General features: G+C 40.0%; 1 protein-coding gene across 2 annotated transcripts in view; it reads left to right on the top strand.

Annotated features, from left to right (window-relative positions):
* The window catches only part of LOC117519942 (eukaryotic peptide chain release factor subunit 1), a 43,685-nt gene that overhangs the window by 20,997 nt on the left and 2,207 nt on the right, over positions 1-20,481 (top strand). For both annotated transcript variants that reach the window (XM_034181232.1, XM_034181231.1), the window contains 5 exons: positions 10,890-11,080; positions 19,466-19,595; positions 19,765-19,938; positions 20,016-20,080; positions 20,196-20,343. In XM_034181232.1, coding sequence (XP_034037123.1) covers positions 10,890-11,080; positions 19,466-19,595; positions 19,765-19,938; positions 20,016-20,080; positions 20,196-20,343 — 708 coding nt within the window. The remainder of the gene's footprint in view (positions 1-10,889; positions 11,081-19,465; positions 19,596-19,764; positions 19,939-20,015; positions 20,081-20,195; positions 20,344-20,481) is intronic.

The raw sequence follows: 20,481 nt of genomic DNA, 5'->3' as shown, positions 1-20,481 counted from the left end.
CCAATAAAACAAAACTGCACCTTTCAGAGTGGCCTTTTATTGTGGGCAGTCTAAGGCACACCTGTGCACTAATCATGGTGTCTAATCAGCATCTTGATATGGCACACCTGTGAGGTGGGATGGATTATCTCAGCAAAGGAGAAGTGCTCACTATCACAGATTTAGACTGGTTTGTGAACAATATTTGAGGGAAATGGTGATATTGTGTATGTGGAAAAAGTTTTAGATCTTTGAGTTCATCTCATACAAAATGGGAGCAAAACCGAAAGTGTTGCGTTTATATTTTTGAGTATATATATAACTGAAAAGAGGGGAAAAAAACCCGAATGGTGCCTACATAGTTGAATTGTTTTTTTAGTCTACAGATGGTCGCATTTCTGATTTGCCAGTAACCAAGCTTTCAATTGTCCTTTGAAGGTACTGAAAGTGGTGCTCTCCCTGATTGTGACTGGGAGGTTGTTCCAAGCTTGCCCACCTTTTATGGATAACACGTTCTGACTAAAGGTGGTCCTATGAGTAATCTCAGTCGCCTCTTGTGTCAGATCTTGTACCATACCCTGTGAATCTTTTTATGTGTATGAATTCATTAACAAGCGTTGGTGCTGGTCCATGTAAACATTTATATATGAAGCAGGCATATTTGAATACCTTCAGATTGTCAAAGTCTAGAAACTTGTGCTTTTCCAGAACCTTAGTGATATAAGAATTAGATTGTCTATCATATATCTTAACTGCTCTATTATACAGCTGGTCTATGGATTTTAATACCAAGGTGGCTTTGAATGCCCAGTTAGTGAAACAGTAGTCAATATGTGAGAAAACCATGCAAAAGAGATACGTTTTGGCTGCATTAGTTATTAGGGAGGGATGTATATGTTTAAAATTTAGTAAATTACAATTTACTGTGTTTTTGACTTTTTTAATATGTTTTTTGAAGGACAAGTTTGAGTCTAAGATATTTAAATTGGCATACCAGCTCCAACTCCTCCCTGTCAGAAAACACATTGGACCTTCTAATGTCAGTGGGACGTTTGCTAAACATATTACATACTGGTTTTTTTTGTATTCAACTGCAGGCAGGTGTCATTTAACAAGTGTTGTATAATTTGTAACACATCCATGAGTTTTGAGGTGACATTATTTCCATGAGTAAAAATGACCACATCATCCGCGTACATTTGTGCATTGAAATCACAGATTACTGACTCAGTGGAGTGATGGGGATGGAATGCCAAATTGCATTGGATGAAGTAGATTGGGTCCTCTATTCAAATGTTCGATCAGTAATTTGGAGACCCATTTTTTTCAATTATTTTAGAAATCACAGGAAGAATGCTGATTGGCTGGTAATTAACCACCGATGTCTTATCCCCAGATTTAAAGATGGGCGTTAATGTGGCTAATTTCCAGGATGATGGTACTTCCTTTGAGACAATTGACTGATTAATAAGAATAGTGATTGGTTTTATCAGTGCATTAGAATAAGTTTTTAGGAAGTCGGTGTCTAAATCAGATATATTCTTGGCCTTTGAACATTTCAAAGCAGAAATAATGTTCTTTACTTCTGGTTCAGTAATCTGCTGTAGTCTAAAAACAGGATGATCATTTAAAATGGATCTTGGCAGAACATTAGAGGGGGCAAAAAGCTTTATTATATCTTTCACACTGTTTAGGAAGTACTCGTTAAACGTTTGGGCCAATACTGTAGGGTCCTTAACCAGGATATTATTTTTCACTTCAAGTACAGTGTGCCCCTGCTTGTTATCTTTCCCTAGCAATTTGTTTAATGGTTACCAAACATTTCTGCCATTCCCTTTGGCCCCTTCAATGGTATTTATAAAAAAAAACCTAGCCTTAGCCCTTCTTAACATTTGTATTACCTTGTTGAGAGTATGAGTAAATCTCTCTGTCGACAGACAGCCCAGACTTGAGACTTTGTTTAAGTAATAAGTCTCTTTAATTGGAGTCTAACCATGGGAGCTGACGTGTTTTTGGCTGTCTTTTGCCCCCTTCTACTAAAGGCAGATTTTATTTCAGAAATTCTATTAAGAAACATCCTACAGTTATCCTCTATTTTTTGAGGAGAGGATTTCTTGCCAATCAGTCTTTTTAATTTCATCCTCAAAGCGCTGTTGCATGTTATTTGGAATGTAATCACTGGGAGAAGGGAGACATTATTAGAAAAGTAGAGAGAGCAATTTTTGCTTAGTTTCCCGGCGAACATAATTAGGTTATGGTCTGAAAGACCAGTTAACATATTATAAATTTTGATTATTCTGTTTTGTTTGTAAATAAAAGATCAATTCTACCTTGTGAAGTGTTAAACTCTCTAGTAGGTTTTTCAGTAAGTTGTTAAATTGTGAGTACCCATAATTTGTTTGAGGTTCTTCCTATTTTGTTTGTCATCCCAATTTATGTTGAAGTCACCTACAATTATCTCTTTATTGGAGTCATGTGAGTTTAGCAAGAGTTTTAACCGCATAGAAGTCTACCTTAGCAGAAGGTGGACGATAGAGGCAAATTAGAGAGGACATTTCTTTAGAAAGAGTGATTTCAATACCGACACATTCAGAATTAAATGTGTAAGACCAAGCAATCTCCTTGCATGTAAGATTATTCTTTACATAAAGTAATACCCCTCCTTGTTGCACGTTACAGCACCACACACAGGCCTGGCATATGTACTACAATGTTAAACAGAGCTTCGAATAGAATTTGCCTTGAACATTTTTGGTAATCAAATTATTCGAGTTACTCGACTAATTGTTTGTCCTAATAGGTAATTGGGTCCACTGTATTTTCGCTTCTCTCCTTGAGGTTTCCAATCCTTGCTGAACCACTTTGTTGGTTCACCTGTCCCCTTTTCTCTCTGTTGTGGTTATTTTGAATGTTTCTGTTTACTTTTACTTTCACAAGTGCCGCTGGGAGGTGATGGTGTCGTGGTTAAGGTGTTGGGCTTGAGTCCAGATGATTGTGGGTTCAAATCCCCGCGTGACTGGAAAATCACTAAGGGCCCTTGGGCAAGGCCTTTAATCCCCTATTGCTCCCGGTGTGTAGTGAGTGCCTTGTATGGCAGCACCCTGACATCGGGGTGAATGTGAGGCATAATTGTAAAGCGCTTCGAGCGTCTGATGCAGATGGAAAAGCGCTATATACGAGGTTTATTAGAAAAGTATCCGACCTTATTATTTTTTTCAAAAACCATATGGATTTGACTCACGTGTGATTACATCAGACATGCTTGAACCCTCGTGGGCATGCGAGAGTTTTTTCATGCCTGTCGGTTGCATCATTCGCCTGTGGGCAGTCTTTGAGCGAGGAGTCGCCCACCGTCTCGTCTTTTTTTTTTTTTTTTTTTTTTTTTTTTTTTTTTTCTTTCATTGTTTAGGAATGGCTCAGACTGCTGCTTTGTTTGATCAAAATTTTTTCAAAACTGTAAGGCACAACTGAGTGGACACCATTCGATAAATTCAGCTGGTTTTCGGTAAAAATTTTAACGGCTGATGAGAGATTTTGGTCTGGTAGTGTCGCCGTAAGGACGGCCCACGATGCCTGACAGCGATCTGCGCTTCGAGGCGGCAGCGTCTCGCAGTTTCAAGTTGAAAACTTCCACATTTCAGGCTCTGTTGACCCAGTAAGTCGTCAGAGAACAGAGAACTTTCAGAAGAAGTCGGCATGAGGAGTTTATTCGGACATTCCATTGTTAACGGACATTTTGTAATGAAAGAACGTGCGGGCAGAGTCGCATGTCGGGCCGGACCCGACCGCGGGGGGTTGCGACAGGAAAAACACCTCCGTTGGAAACCTTAACGGGCAAGTTGGAACATGCCGAAGCTGTTAAACAATTTCTCAGTTACTCACTTGTTGAAAGCCATCAAAAGCCGCCTGAATTTTACAAATGGTTTTCAACACGGAGGTGTTTTTCCTGTCGCGGCGCACACAGATTTGCCGAGTCGTCACGGAAAGGACTCGGCGAATTTGCGCGCACGTCTTTCATTACAAAATGTCCTTAAACAGTGGAATGTCCGCATAAAGTCCTCATGCCGGCCTCTTCTGAATCTTCTCTGTTCTCTCACGACATCCTGGGTGAATTAAGCCTTAAATTAGGATGTTCAGGTCGAAACAGGCCGACGGCGGCGCCTGGAAGCGCTGCACGACGTCCCGCTCCGTGGGAAGTCCTTACAGCGACAGAAACACCCCATAATCTCTCATCAGCCGTTAAACTTTTCACTGAAAACCAGCTTAATTTCTCGAATAGTGTCCACTCGGATATTCCTCACAGGTCCAGAAAAAATTTTGATAAAGCAACGCGCGCCGTCTCGGGCAGCGTGTGAAACAAAGGAATTCAGCCGAGAGGGCGGGACCACATCTCACTCAAGGCCTGCCCACAGGAAAATGACGTCACCGACACGTGTGAAAAAACTCACGCATGCGCACGAGGGTTCAAGCATGATTGGTGTAATCGCACGTCATTCAAATCCATATAGTTAAAAAAAATAATAATAAGTGTCGGTTTATTATCTAATAGACCTCGTAAATGCAGTCCATTTACCATTTGGGCTGTTGTCACCTTCTCGTGCAAGCATTTGATGAATCGGCATCAAGCTTTGCCCAATGTCACTTCAGAGACAGTCGTAATAGTTCGGAGGAGGGACTTTGCTGGCCCTGAATAAAGTTTCTGCAGACTCGCTTTTCATGGGAGTTCCTGGAGATACTTACAAAAGTGTCAGCCTGCCTAAAAATGGCCAAGTTCCATGGGCACACTTTTTTGGAGGGTGTTTTGTTAGCTTTTCTTCTGTAGACCTGGCAAGGCAAAGCCAGCTCTTTTATCTACATATTCTCCAGAATGTGCTTCACAATTAAAAAACAAACCTACTGTCGTACCAATAACTATATTACCACAAAGCAGAAGAAGAAACACATGACAACTCACTGCACCGTATTCTATCCCTACAGCTAATGTGACGGGGAGCCGTGTCCACCACAAAGACACTAGAGCTACCCAGAGGCCGCTAGCAGTGGCTGCTAGCTGTTGTGGACTGACAGTCTGTGTTTTTGATCAATTTATTCCAAATATCTGAGATGGTATATCTTGCTGTGCAGTTAGTTGTACTAATAGACCATTTAAGAAGTCTGTGTTCTATTATTTCATTAAGTGAGACTTGATTTGAGACATGATAGCATTGTTACCAGGTGTCTGTGGCTTAGTAGGGGTAGTCCAGGATTACTGATGCAATAAAGCCCTGGTCCTACCGAATAATGAGCCACGCAGCATTTTTTTTTTAACAAGTCCAGTTATTCAACAAACATGGGAGAATAGTGGCTTTTATGGGCCTTTCACACTGAACACGTCAGAAGCATCAAATGCGTCAAAAATCGGTCTAAAAAGCATTATTTTCAGTGAGATGCGTTGCTTTTTAATGCGTCAAAGCGTTGCGTCAAAAGCTGAGCTAAACCGGCGCTTCTGACGGGAGCGCGCATTGCCGCTTGCCGGCAGGCTGACGCGGTCAAAGTTAAACCCAATCCAACTTTCGACGCTCTGAGCTGTGACGTACCTTCGCACTGTCCAACAGGAACGACACGTCGGGCCAAAACACAGAAGAGTACAACCCCTGGCAAAAATTATGGAATTACCGGCCTCGGAGGATGTTCATTCAGTTGTTTAATTTTGTAGAAAAAAAGCAGATCACAGACATGACACAAAACTAAAGTCATTTCAGATGGCAACTTTCTGGCTTTAAGAAACACTATAAGAAATCAGGAAAACAAATTGTGGCAGTCAGTAATGGTTACTTTTTTAGACCAAGCAGAGGGAAAAAAAATATGGAATCACTCAATTCTGAGGAAAAAATTATGGATTCATTGAAAACAAAAGAACGCTCCAACACATCACTAGTATTTTGTTGCACCACCTCTGGCTTTTATAACAGCTTGCAGTCTCTGAGTCATGGACTTAATGAGTGACAAACAGTACTCTTAATCAATCTGGCTCCAACTTTCTCTGATTGCTGTTGCCAGATCAGCTTTGCAGGTTGGAGCCTTGTTATGGACCATTTTCTTCAACTTCCACCAAAGATTTTCAATTGGATTAAGATCTGGACTATTTGCAGGCCATGACATTGACCCTATGTGTCTTTTTGCAAGGAATGTTTTCACAGTTTTTGCTCTATGGCAAGATGCATTATCATCTTAAAAAATGATTTCATCATCCCCAAACATCCTTTCAATTGATGGGATAAGAAAAGTGTCAAAAATATCAACATAAACTTGTGCATTTATTGATGATGTAATGACAGCCATCTCCCCAGTGCCTTTACCTGACATGCAGCCCCATATCATCAATGACGGTGGAAATTTACATGTTCTCTTCAGGCAGTCATCTTTATAAATCTCATTGGAACGGCACCAAACAAAAGTTCCAGCATCATCACCTTGCCCAATGCAGATTTGAGATTCATCACTGAATGACTTTCATCCAGTCATCCCACAGTCCACGATTGCTTTTCCTTAGCCCATTGTAATCTTGTTTTTTTTCTGTTTAGGTGTTAATGATGGCTTTCGTTTAGCTTTTCTGAATGTAAATCCCATTTCCTTTAGGCGGTTTCTTACAGTTCGGTCACAGACGTTGACTCCAGTTTCCTCCCATTCGTTCCTCATTTGTTTTGTTGTACATTTTTCGATTTTTGAGACATATTGCTTTAAGTTTTCTGTCTTGACACTTTGATGTCTTCCTTGGTCTACCAGTATGTTTGCCTTTAACAACCTTCCCATGTTGTTTGTATTTGGTCCAGAGTTTAGACACAGCTGACTGTGAACAACCAACGTCTTTTCCAACATTGCGTGATGATTTACCCTCTTTTAAGAGTTTGATAATCCTCTCCTTTGTTTCAATTGACATCTCTCGTGTTGGAGCCATGATTCATGTCAGTCCACTTGGTGCAACAGCTCTCCAAGGTGTGATCACTCCTTTTTATATGCAGACTAACGAGCAGATCTGATTTGATGCAGGTGTTAGTTTTGGGGATGAAAATTTACAGGGTGATTCCATAATTTATTCCTCAGAATTGAGTGAGTCCATATTTTTTTCCCTCTGCTTGGTCTAAAAAAGTAACCGTTACTGATTGCCACAATTTTTTTTCCTGATTTCTTAGTGTTTCTTAAAGCCAGAAAGTTGCCATTTGAAATGACTTTAGTTTTGTGTCATGTCTGTGATCTGCTTTTTTTCTACAAAATTAAACAACTGAATGAACATCCTCTGAGGCCGGTGATTCCATAATTTTTGCCAGGGGTTGTAGTAGCAGAAACCACTGATCTGTACAAAACAGATGGGTGTAGAAGCCACTGATGTGTACAAAACAGAAACGTGTCAATGTTTTTTGTTGTTTACTTCAAAATTTCTGATTACTGTTAAAAGCTTAGAACACTTAATAGCTAAATAAATCACTAAATGGTTCTTTAGAAACCGTTCATCTGTAAATTAAAACCACCTGTTATTTCAGATTAGATAATTTCTTGTTTAACATAAGCAACCTCGGACATTTATTTTTAGACAAATAAAATAACATGGAAATTTGTACATTTTTTTAAAGTTTGGTAGATTATTTATATCTCATTTCAACCAGAAAAACAGACACTGTAAATAAATACAAATGTTTATTATAAATGCAACAGGAAATAATTTAACAATGACTGCAGTCTGATTGTAAAGTAGGATTTCTGTGATATGAACCTCATGATGAATTTTTTTTCATTTCAACTTGTAATTTCAACAAAATATGTCAGTGCCTTTAATGTTGTTATCAGGACAGAGTCATTTCTAAAATATGAATTTGAGCACAATAAGTGGAGAGCTTCTACCTGTGCAAATGTCTTTTGACTTTGATTCGTGGACATTTTTAATGATCTGTTCATTTATTGTTAAAATATAAAATGAAACAGCTTTTTAAAAAATAATAAAATAGTTGCTGTTGAAAGAGCCTTTTATTTAGAAGCAGGTGATGTTATGCTGAATTCTCGGGACCAGAGGAAGGTCTCTTCTGCAGCTTTGAACTCTGGTGGTGTTGCTGAAGAGCAGAGATGTTTTCTTTCTACTGGACTTCATGGTGTTCAGCTCATCAGTGGAAGTTTGGTTGTCTGCACAGCAAATGTTCCTGATTGGGACAAATATAAATATTTATTTAATTATAAAGAAACACTAAACAGTTTATATATATAAAAAAAAAAATAAATAAATAAAAAAAAAGAAGAAAAAAAAAACAGAAAAAAACAATGGGGGGGAAAAAACACCCGAAAAAAAGAAAGTTATTTAAAGTTGAGCTTTTGTGGTCTCCAAAAGAAGCTGTAGCATTATTTGGTAAAAATAAAAAAGACTGAACCATTTACAAATTAAAGCGTTCACTCAGATCAGCTGTGCTAAAAGGCTAAGCTAACGTTAGCCGATCATTAAACCTTTTCAGCAGTGCAGAAACATCACGTTTTACTAGAACTAAACTCCGTTGGGCAAACTGGGACTTCGCATATATCCAAAAAGTGGGAGATTTCGGACTGAGTGGGTTTGCTCCATCCCCCTTGCTGCCTGCCTTGGTCTGCCCAGTGATGATGCCTGAAGGCCGGCTTATCCGTGCGGGTCGGCCCGCTGTCGCAGTTCGATCAATATCCCACCAAGTCGTCAGTCCTCCCTCGGTCGCGTTACTCCGAAAAGTAGCTGGAAAAAAGCTTCTCCCCGCAGGGTGATGGGAGAATCGTTCTACTGCTGTTTTATAAAGCTTTTTTGTGGTTTGGGCGAGGCAAATTCAAGATGGCGATCACTGAACTTTTTTCAGATTGTGGAAACAGCCAGAGTGTGATGTAGTAATCTCCACCCCCTTGCTGCTTCCGAAGCGAAACATCTGACGTCACGCGTCGGACGCGTTAAAGCATTGATATGCATTGCGTGAAGCTTCCGACGTGTTCAATGTGAAAGGCCCTTTAGAGGCAGAATATTCGGCTAACGAGGCTCGTCTCTAAGCGTGGTGCTAATTTCAAGAAGTGTTAAAATTCCAAGTATTGAGTTGGGTCCCCAAGTGGTTCAGGTGTCATATTGGCTCAATAATAGCTTAGTTCAATGGAAGCGGTTTCATTCTCACTGATACATGATAAAGCAGCACTGACATGTAATTTTTAAATTATTTTACATATCATCGAGAACCTCATTGTTCTACACAGCTATGAATGATAAATTTATTCTACGATTGACCATCAGTTCAAATAAGTTTAATTCAGTTTACCATGTGCATTGCTGTGCAGTTTCAAATTTTGCCGTAATCCTAGGATGTGATCACAAAAGGGTTTCTATAAAAAGGTAGATGTGAACAGCTTATGATTTTGCTTTAATCCTTGTACATCGGTTATTTTTAATACTCACACCCAAGCCACCGGCCATATAAGCCACCACCCAGTCTGCCCAAATAATCATTAAATGCCTAAACAAAAGTTAGAATGTTAGCTTGTTTGGTAACTGTGAGACAGGGCCTTAGAAAAGCCATGTCTGACACTTATTAGGATAAGCTTCAGAATCAATCAATCAATCAATCAATCAATTTTTTTTTATATAGCGCCAAATCACAACAAACAGTTGCCCCAAGGCGCTTTATATTGTAAGGCAAGGCCATACAATAATGATGTAAAACCCCAACGGTCAAAACGACCCCCTGTGAGCAAGCACTTGGCTACAGTGGGAAGGAAAAACTCCCTTTTAACAGGAAGAAACCTCCAGCAGAACCAGGCTCAGGGAGGGGCAGTCTTCTGCTGGGACTGGTTGGGGCTGAGGGAGAATGCAACTAACACCTAATTTTTTTGTTGCTGTCAACTAAGTAAAAAGGTAAGTCCTTTCAGCTGCTCCCTTGTTTGCACTCGGGGTCGCCATGGCAAATCCGAGGTGGATCTACATGCTGAATTGGCACGTTTTACACCAGATGCCCTTGCTGATGCAACTCCACATTACATGGAGAAATGTGAGAGGGGTGGGGTTTGAACCGGGAACTTTCCGCACTGAAACTAAGCGCACTAACCACTTGGGAACCACCCCTGCCCTGCTGTCAACTAAAACTTTGTAAAACAAACTGAAACTCCTGGAAGTGGGATAGAAGGTGTATAAATATTGAAATGTAGTTATTCGTTTTTCCCCTCAAACTGAAGAAAAACCTCATTGATTTTGTTTCTTTGTTTTATTTATTCATTCAGTAAATAAATTTACTTCCTTTACATTAAGCTAATGTAAATCACATTTTATTTTCAGGTGCACTGACAGAATTTTCCCCTCTTTTTTAAGGCCATGCTTATAGTCAGAATTTCATGAACCAAACTTTTTTCCCTTAGAGTTACTGTTGGTGGCACACAGATTTCTGACAATAAATAAATTAGCTTCTCAAAATATATAGTGTTTTTATTTTTATTTCTGTATTTGCTTGTACATGATCTGATTATCCCTGCATACAGTGGTAATCAAAGACTTCCTGCAAGGTTGGCAGATCTTGACCACTGTAAAGAGGTTTGTTGTTGAACGGCAGTTCTGTCAAAGAGACAGGTATTCAAAGGCTAGTGAGGGACAAAGAATGATAACGTGACTTTAATGTTAAGACTTAAACATCAACAAGTTTCATCTGAAAGTTAAGTTGTCCAAAATGCATTCTATCACATGGCCCTTGATGTAGTCCACTGATGGTAGCAGTAACTGCTTCATGAATTTCAGTTAAATATGCATTTAAAATGTTACAAAAAGGTTGAAAGATGCACAGTGCTTTGCTTCAGCAATTTCTAAATAACACAGTGTAGTGCTATGGAGGATATTGTCTGCAGTGTTCCCTTGTTAACTAGTTAGTCTTTTCTGATTCCATGTATCTTTCTTTCAGGCAGAGGAGGACAGTCTGCTCTGCGTTTCGCTCGTTTGAGAATGGAGAAGAGACACAACTATGTCCGTAAAGTGGCCGAAACGGCTGTCCAGCTCTTTGTATCCAATGACAAAGTTAATGTAGCAGGAATGGTCTTGGCTGGCTCTGCAGACTTCAAGACTGAGCTCAGCCAGTCTGACATGTTTGACCCAGTAAGTGTATCCCCAGTAACGTATCCTCATCAAAGGACCATGCTCTTATACATTAATTCCTTTGTTGTCCAATATTTTTTATGTAGTATTACTTTATACGGCATTGTATTAAATGCTGAAGGACAGCCCCTTTTTTCAAATGTTGTACTTCACCAGTGAGGTTCCCAGTATAGTACTAAACCCAAATTTCAGTGAACATATGAATTCAAGGTTCGGTTCAGAATTCATTGTGTACATGTATATCATGTAATGGAACATTAACACTGAAGACAACATGGAAATATTACTTCAAAAATATGTATGTACATTGAGAGACAGACAGACATATATATATATATATATATATATATATATATGAGGTCTGTTAGAAAAGTATCCGACCTTATTATTTTTTTCAAAAACCATGTGGATTTGAATCACGTGTGATTACATCAGACATGCTTGAACCCTCGTGAGCATGCGAGAGTTTTTTCACGCCTGTCGGTTACGTCATTCGCCTGTGAGCAGTCTTTGAGTGAGGAGTCGCCCACCCTCTCGTCGATTTTGATTTTTTTTTTTTTTTCTTTTTTTTTTTTTCATTGTTTAGGAATGGCTCAGAGACTGTTGCTTTGTTTGATAAAAAAATTTTCAAAACCTGTAAGGCACAACTGAGTGGACACCATTCAATAAATTCAGCTGGTTTTCGGTAAAAATTTTAACGGCTGATGAGAGATTTTGGTCTGGTAGTGTCGCTTTAAGGACGGCCCACGGCACCTGACGGCAATCTGCGCTTTGAGGCGGCAGCGTCTCGCAGTTTCAAGTTGAAAACTTCCACATTTCAGGCTCTGTTGACCCAGTAAGTCCTCAGAACTTTCAGAAGAAGTCGGCATGAGGAGTTTATTCGGACATTCCATTGTTAACGGACATTTTGTAATGAAAGAACGTGCGGGCAGAGTCACATGTCAGGCCAGACCCGACCGCGGGGGGTCGCGACAGGAAAAACACCTCCGTTGAAAACCTTAACGGACAAGTTGGAACATGCCCAAGCTGTTAAACAATTTCTCAGTTACTCACTTGTTGAAAGCCATCAAAAGCCACCTGAATTTTACAAATGGTTTTCAACACAGATTCGCCGAGTTGTCACGGAAATGACTCGGCGAATTTGCGCGCACGTCTTTCATTAAAAAGTCCTTAAACAGTGGAATGTCCGCATAAAGTCCTCATGCCGGCCTCTTCTGAATCTTGTCTGTTCTCTCACGACGTCCTGGGTGAATTAAGCCTTAAATTAGGATGTTTTCAGGTCGAAACAGGCCGACAACGGCGCCTGGAAGCGCTGCGCGACGTCCCGCTCCGTGGGAAGTCCTTACAGCGACAGAAACACCCCATAATCTCTCATCAGCCGTAAACTTTTCACCGAAAACCAGCTAAATTTCTGGAATAGTGTCCACTCGGATATTCCTCACAGGTCCAGAAAACATTTTGATAAAGCAACGCGCGCCGTCTCGAGCAGCGTGTGAAACAAAGGAATTCAGCTGAGAGGGCTGAACCACATCTCACTCAAGGCCTGCCCACAGGGAAATGACATCACCAACACGCGTGAAAAAACTCACGCATGCGCACGAGGGTTCAAGCATGATTGGTGTAATCGCACATCATTCAAATCCATATAGTTAAAAAAAAAAAGTGTCGGTTTCTTATCTAATAGACCTCGTACGTACGTACGTACATACATACATACACACACAGCGAGTAAAATATTGAACACGTCACCTTTTTTCTCAGTAAATACATTTCTTAAGGTCCTACTGACGTGAAATTTTCACCAGTTGTTGGTACCAACCCAGGTCATTGACACATGCAAAGAAACCAAAACAAATAACTACAGAAATTAAGTTATGTGTAGTAAAATGGAATGACACCGGAAAAAGTATTGAACATGCTTAGTGAAATTTAATACTTCATACAAATATCTTTGTTGGTCATGACCACTTCAAGACACCACCTGTATGGAGAAACTATTCGCGTATATTGTTTAGGTGTCATTTGGCCCATTGTTGCACACAGTCTTCAGATCTTGGAGGTTCAGTGGACCTCTTCTATGAACTCTCATCTACAATAGAATTTTCAATTCAATTTATTTTCATTTATATAGCGCCTAATCACAACAGAGTTGCCTCAAAGCGCTTCACACAGGTAAGGTCTAACCTTACCACCCTTACTTACAATAGAGCCATTATTGTCATTGCACATATATACATAAAACGAAATTTGTCCTCTGCATTTAACCCATCCCATAATTACAGTTAGACACAATCCAACCACTAGGAGCAGTGGGCTGCCACAGTCCGACGCCCGGGAACCAACTCCAGATGTAGAGATGCTACCTTGGTCAGGGACAGAGAATGGAGCAGATCCTAAATAACCATGTTTTTAGCTGTGGGAGAAAACCGTAGTGGACAGAGGAAACCCATGCAGACATGGGAAGAAAAAAATATTTAGTCAGCTCCTGATGGTGCAAATTCTCCTACTTAGAAAGATGAGGGAGGTCTGTAATTTTCATCATAGGTACACTTCAACTATGAGAAACAAAATGAGAAAAAAAAAATCTAGGAAATCACATTGTAGGATTTTTAAAGAATTTATTTGTAAATTATAGTGGAAAATAAGTATTTGGTCAATAACAAAAGTTCAACTCAATACTTCGTAATATAACCTTTGTTGGCAATGACAGAGGTCAAACATTTCCTGTAAATCTTCACCAGGTTTGCACACACTATAGCTGGTATTTTGGCCCATTCCTCCATACAGATCTCCTCTAGAGCAGTGTTTTGGGGCTGTCGTTGGGCAACATGGACTTTCAGCTCCCTCAACAAATTTTCTGTGGGGTTGAGATCTGGAAATTGGCTTGGCCACTCCAGCACCTTGAAATGCCTTTTACGGAGCCACTCCTTTGTTGCCCAAGCGGTGTGTTTGGGATCATTGTCATGCTCCAAGACTCAGCCACATTGCATCTTCAATGCTCTCACTGAAGGAAGAAGGTTTTGGCTTAAAATCTCACGATATATGGCCATGTTCATTCTTCCCTTAACATGGATCAGTCGTCCTGTCCCCTTTGCAGAAAAACAGCCCCAAAGCAAGATGTTTCCACCCCCATGCTTACAGTAGGTATGGTGTTCTTGGGATGCAACTCAGCATTCTTCTTCCTCCAAACACAACGAGTTGAGTTTTCACCAAAAAGTTCCATTTTTGGTTTCATCTGACCACATGATATTCTCCCAATCCTCTTCTGGATCTTCCATATGCTCTCTGGCAAACTTCAGATGGGCCTGGACACGTACTGGCTTAAGCAAGGGGACATGCCTGCCACTGCAGGATTTGAGTCCCTCTCTGCGTAGTGTGTAGCCTTTGTTACTTTGGTCCCGGCTCTCTGCAAGTCATTCATCAGGTCCCTCTGTGTAGTTCTGGGATTTTTGTTCACCGTTCTCATGATCATTTTGACCCCACGGAATGACATCTTGCGTGGAGCCCCAGATCGAGAGAGATTATCAGTGGTTTGTATGTCTTCCATTTTCTTATAATTGCTCCCACAGTTGATTTATTCACACCTGCCTACTTGCGGATTGTAGATTCACTCTTCCCAGCCTGGTGCAGGTCTACAATTGTCTTCCTGGTGTCCTTCAGCAGCTCTTTGGTCTTGGCCATGGTTGAGTTTGGAGTCTGACTGTTTGAGGCTGTGGGCAGGTGTCTTTTATACAGATAACGAGTTCAAATGGGTTCCATTAATACAGGTAACAGGTGGAGGACAGAAGAGCTTCTTAAAAAAGAAGTTACAGGTCTGTGACAGCCAGAAATCTTGCTTGTTTGTAGGTGACCAAATACATATTTTCCACCATACTTTACAAATAAATTATTTAAAAATCCTACAATGTGATTTCCTGGATTTTTTTTTTTCTCATTTTGTCTCTCATAGTTGAAGTGTACCGATGATGAAAATTACAGACCTCTCTCATCTTTCTAAGTAGGACAACTTGCACAATCGGGGGCTGACTAAATACTTTTTTGCCCCACTGTACAAATGAAATGATGTTATTTCCACTTCCAGGTATGGTCCCACAGTGCTCACTGGAACATTTAGAATTTTAGTAATCCTTTGTACTTAGTGCCATCAGTATGTTTTGTAACAATAAGGTTGCAAAAATTTTGAGCTTTTACCCGTCATGACACACCTATTTTTTTTTTTTTTTTTTGGCAATCAGTTGGGGCTGAACCAGCTGATATTAATTTGTACTGACAAAGGGCAGGCTTGCTTTCTAATTACTGATGGATTTTAGCAGGTGTCGTGCTTTCCATGCCTTTCTGCACTGCCCTTTCTTCATGTGTTCAATTCTTTTTCCTGTAATTTCACATTGTTACACATACTGTAACTTAATTTCTGTACTTATTTGTTTTGGTTTATTTATATGTGTGTATTACTTGGTTTGTTACTGACATCTGGTGAAAATTTCATGTTACTAGCAGCTTCAGAAACCCCTTTACTGAGGAAAAATGTTATGTTCAATACAGTGGTCCCTCGTTTATCGCAGCAGTTACGTTCCAAAAATAGCCCGCAATAAGCGAAATCCGCAAAGTAGACAGCGTTATTTTTGTAATTATTATAGATGTTTTAAAACCCCTCACTACACACTTTGTACACTTTTCTCAAACAGGCATTAACATTTTCTCACTTTTCTCTCGTGTGTAAACACTCTCAAAGTTCAAACAGTAGTAGAAAAATAAGACCAACCTGTTTTCAGGCCCAAACATTTGTTTGAGAAATAAAAATAGTATAATAATAAAAATCCTATAAATAATTGTGATGTCTTTTAGAACTAATGAATTTAATTTTAACGATCAACCTATGAGGTTGGACACGTAAGAAATTATTAATAGTGACTGACCAGTATTTCACAGTTCCTCTGATCGCGCCTCTTCGTCGTGGCGCCGCTGCGCTGTCGCGCCTTTTTCCACTGAGTCAAACCTCACTGCAGGTGTCTTTTTCCGAGTGAAAAACACAGTTATGGGTAGTTGTTGGCGCTCTTTTTTTCTTCCGGGCTAGAAGATTCTTATAAACAGACACGCAGAACACAATGCGCGTACTCTCCCTTCGCTGTGTCGCGACCGGCCTGTTTGATGAGGATGCAGAACACAATGCGCTGAAGGTGGTGGGGAAGAATGCAAAATTGGACTAAAAAAATCCACGAAACTGCAAGGCCGCAAAAGGTGAACCGCGTTATAGCGAGGGACCACTGTACTTATTTTACCTGCTGTAGGCATAATTGTTAAAATTCTAGCATTTCGTATTTCTGGAGTGACTGAAGATGAATCGCTTCTGATTTGGTGAGCATCTCATGCACGTGACCAGCATGGCACTTCTGATTGGCGAACATGACTCGTGCGATGACTCATATTTCTGAAAGGCGGCATGGGTAATCATTCCTCATTGCTTGGAATAATGGCTCATTTTCTCCATATGATAGGTCATTCACAGACATAAGTGGATTTATGTAAAGCACAATAAAATAAATCATGATTCATTTGTAAAAAAAAAAAAGAGATATATTGTAAGAGCGACTACTTCAGAAAATTTAAGCTAATGCAAAATTCATATTTTTGTTTTGTTATGAATTTACTGTGCCTGCAGCTTAAGAGTTTTTTTTTTTTTTTTTTTTTCTTCTTCTTCTTTGTTTTTGATCTCTTGTGCCAGACCATGTACTATCTATTCAGTTTTAACTTTGGTTTTGACAGCATTCCTTAAAACATGAGTCATAGACAGTGTTGTTGTTTGGGAAATACCCCATCCATGAAATCTTACTAATGCATATAAACCATCAACTTGTGTAATTAGCTTGATTGTGTTGTGGTGCCAGTGGCAGTAAACTGACTAAATGGGTCAGTAGTTCACAAACGTGGATCGCTACACTCTTAGGCTAATATTTCAAAAGAAATCTAGTATTGCTTTTTAAAGATGTGTTTGGGAGCTTTTTGATGCATTATAAATTGCTGGATTGAACTGATGAAGTGGATTTGCTCAACTTTGTGCAACTGTATAAGTTACACAATTTGTGAGAAATATATGCAAAACAAAAAAAATGTAAAAAAAAAAAATAATAATCACAGCCTTTGTAGTTTGTCAATCAAATTGGTTTGAATTGCCATTTTGGCTCAAATTTAATATTTCAGCATTAAATTTTATTTGGCTCACATCAGTCAGCAAACTTGTGTTTTTAGCACAGAGTCTTGCTCATTTCTGCATTTGCAGTACTGTGCAATTAGTTTGGTAATGTACAAACAGCTGGAGGTTGGACCCATTTATTAAGGAACCAATTGTTTTTCTTTTCCCATGCTTCTAGATACAGGACGCAATCACAAATAATCCATTACATTTGTTTATTGTGATGTGAGCCAATTAAACAAAAGTGAGTATTTTATCCTTGACATGAAAATTGTGTGCTTTAATCATGTTTTGGAGTATGGTACATGTTTATATACAGTACATCCAGAAAGTATTCACTGCATGCTTGACTTTTTCCACAATTTGTTGCATTACAGCCTTATTCCTAAATGGAGTAAACACCACATCACAACATGAAAAAGGGTTTTTTATGTTTCTTTTTTCAAATTTATTAAAAGTGAAAACTGAGAAATCACATGGACATAAGAATTTGCACCCTTTTCTCAATACTTTGTTTATGTGCCTTTGGCAGCAATTTCAGCCTCAAGTCTTCTTGAATCTGATGCCACAAGCTTGGTGCACCTATCTTTTGGCAGTTTTACCCATTCCTCTTTGCAGCACCTCTCAGGCACCATCAGGTTGGATGGGGAACATCGGTGTGCTGCAATTTTCAGATCTCTACAGAGATGTTCCATCGGATTCAGGGTTGGGCTCCTCTGCCCGGGCAACTCAAGGATATTCACAGAGTTGTCCTCTGATGCCACTCCTCTGAGATCTTGGCTGTGTGATTAGGGTCATTGTCCTGTTGAACTGTCACCCCAGTTTGAGGTCAAGAGTGCTCTGGAGCAGGTTTTGATCCAGGATGTCCCTGTACACTGCTGCATTCATCTTTACTTCAACCCTGACTAGTCTCCCAGTTACTGCCACTGAAAATCATCCCTACAGCATGACGCTGCCCCCACCATGCTTCACTGTATGGATGGTGCCTGGTTTCTTACAAATGTGATGCCTGGCAATCACACCAAAGAGTTGTCTTTGTCTTATCAGACCAAAGAATTTTGTTTCTCATGGTCTGCGAATCCTTGGAAAACTCCAAGCAGGCTACCATGTGTCTTTTACTCAGGAGAGTCTTCTGTCTGGCCACTCTACCATACAGGCCTGATTGGTGAATTGCTGCAGAGATGATTGTCCTTCTAGACGGTTCCCCACTTTCACAGAGGAATGTTGGAGCTTTGACAGAGTGACCATCGGCTTCTTGATCATCTCCCTGACTGAGGCCCTTCTCCCTTGATCGCTCAGTTTGGACGGGCTGTCAGCTCTAGAAAGAGTCCTGGTGGAGCCGAGCGTGTTCCATTCATGGATGATGGAGGCTACTGTCTTCATTGGGACCTTCAGAGCAGCAGAAATGTTTTTGTACCCTTCCCCAGGTTTGTGCCTTGAGACAATCCTGTCTGAGGTCTGCAGACAGTTCCTTTGGCTACATGCTTGGTCGGTGCTCTGACATGCACCGTCAACTGTGGGACCTTATATGTGGACAGGTGTGTGCCTTTCCAAATCATGTCCAGTCAACTGACTTTACCCCAGGTGGATTCCACTTAAGCTGTAGAAACATCTCAAGGATGATCTGTGGAAACAGGATGCACCTGAGCTTCATGGCAAAGGCTGTGACTGCTTATGTACATGTGATTTCTTAGTTTTGTGTTTTGTTTTTTGTTTTTTTAAATTAAAAAAGTCATTGTCATGGGGTTTTGTGTGTAGAATTTTGGGGAAGAAAATGAACTCAGTCCATTTTGGAATAAGGCTGTAACATAAAATGTTGAAAAAGCACAGTGCATTGAATTCTTTTTGGCTGCATCCTGTACTTTATCCAGATCAAGCACTGAGATTGTTGTTTTATCAAGACTCATACTTGTTCCTTCACTACCTTGTCTGGCACTGATATTACCTAACCTTATCTGAGGTACTGCAAGACAGAACATTATTAGCTGGATTTTGCACACACAATCTTTTTTCTCCTTTTTCTACATAATGGAGTGCCAACTCAACTCAAACTTTGCCATGTAATTATTTAATAGGAAAGAGTTTCAGAATGTTTTTGCTGGACTGACAGTTACAAACTTAATAAAATGAAAAAAAAAAAATGTGTGCAGAATACATAAACCATATGTTTGCATGTGTGACCTGCCTTTCCACAGAGGTTACAGGCCAAGGTTCTGAAGCTGGTTGACATCTCCTATGGAGGAGAAAATGGGTTCAATCAAGCAATTGAACTCTCAGCAGAAGTTCTCTCCAATGTCAAATTCATCCAGGAGAAGAAGCTTATTGGTGGGTGGCTGTCTTAGGTTTCTTAATTGTATCCATTCGGAGCAAAAAATGAAAATGAAAATTTTTTTTCTTCTTCTGTTTGTGAATGTTATTTGGTGTGCATGTTCTGAGTACTTGCAATTTAAAAAAAATACTCTTTTGCTTTTTCCCCCTCCCACTTTTCCTTTAGGGCGGTATTTTGATGAGATCAGTCAGGACACGGGGAAGTACTGTTTTGGTGTGGAGGACACGCTCAAAGCTCTGGAGATGGGAGCAGTGGAGATCCTCATAGTCTATGAAAACCTTGACACCATGCGTTATGTTTTACGTGTGCATGGGGCAGAGAGCAATGGAGCAGAGAATGGTATACAAGCTATCATCCACCTGTTCTCTGAAATTAATAAATGTTTTGATGTTTTAATTCTTGTCTTTTATTTTCAGATGAGAAGACTTTGTACTTAACACCAGAGCAAGAGAAAGACAAGTCTCATTTTACAGACAAGGAGGTGAGACAAGGAGTCACCAAAATAAATTCACACAGCTTCTGTGTTGGCATTGGTTTGGGATTTATTTTCATATCTACCACCATGCTGCATTCCTTACTGTGATTTTTGTTTTTAGACAGGGCAAGAACATGAGCTAATTGAGAGCATGCCCTTGCTGGAGTGGTTTGCTAACAACTACAAGAAATTTGGAGCCACGCTTGAGATAGTCACAGACAAAAGCCAGGAGGGGTCCCAGTTTGTCAAGGGCTTCGGAGGCATTGGAGGTAAGCACGCTGTTTGACAGTTTGCTCTGTTCAGTGTTCCCTTGTATTATAAGATTAGTGGCCCACCAGGCTAACGAGGGCACCTGCCAGATATAGATATATATATATTATATATATATATATATATATTTTTTTTTT

This window comes from Thalassophryne amazonica, chromosome 11 (genome assembly GCF_902500255.1).
Source record: "Thalassophryne amazonica chromosome 11, fThaAma1.1, whole genome shotgun sequence".
Classification (NCBI taxonomy): Eukaryota; Metazoa; Chordata; class Actinopteri; order Batrachoidiformes; family Batrachoididae; genus Thalassophryne; species Thalassophryne amazonica.
This window is presented reverse-complemented; position numbering and strand designations above follow the sequence as displayed.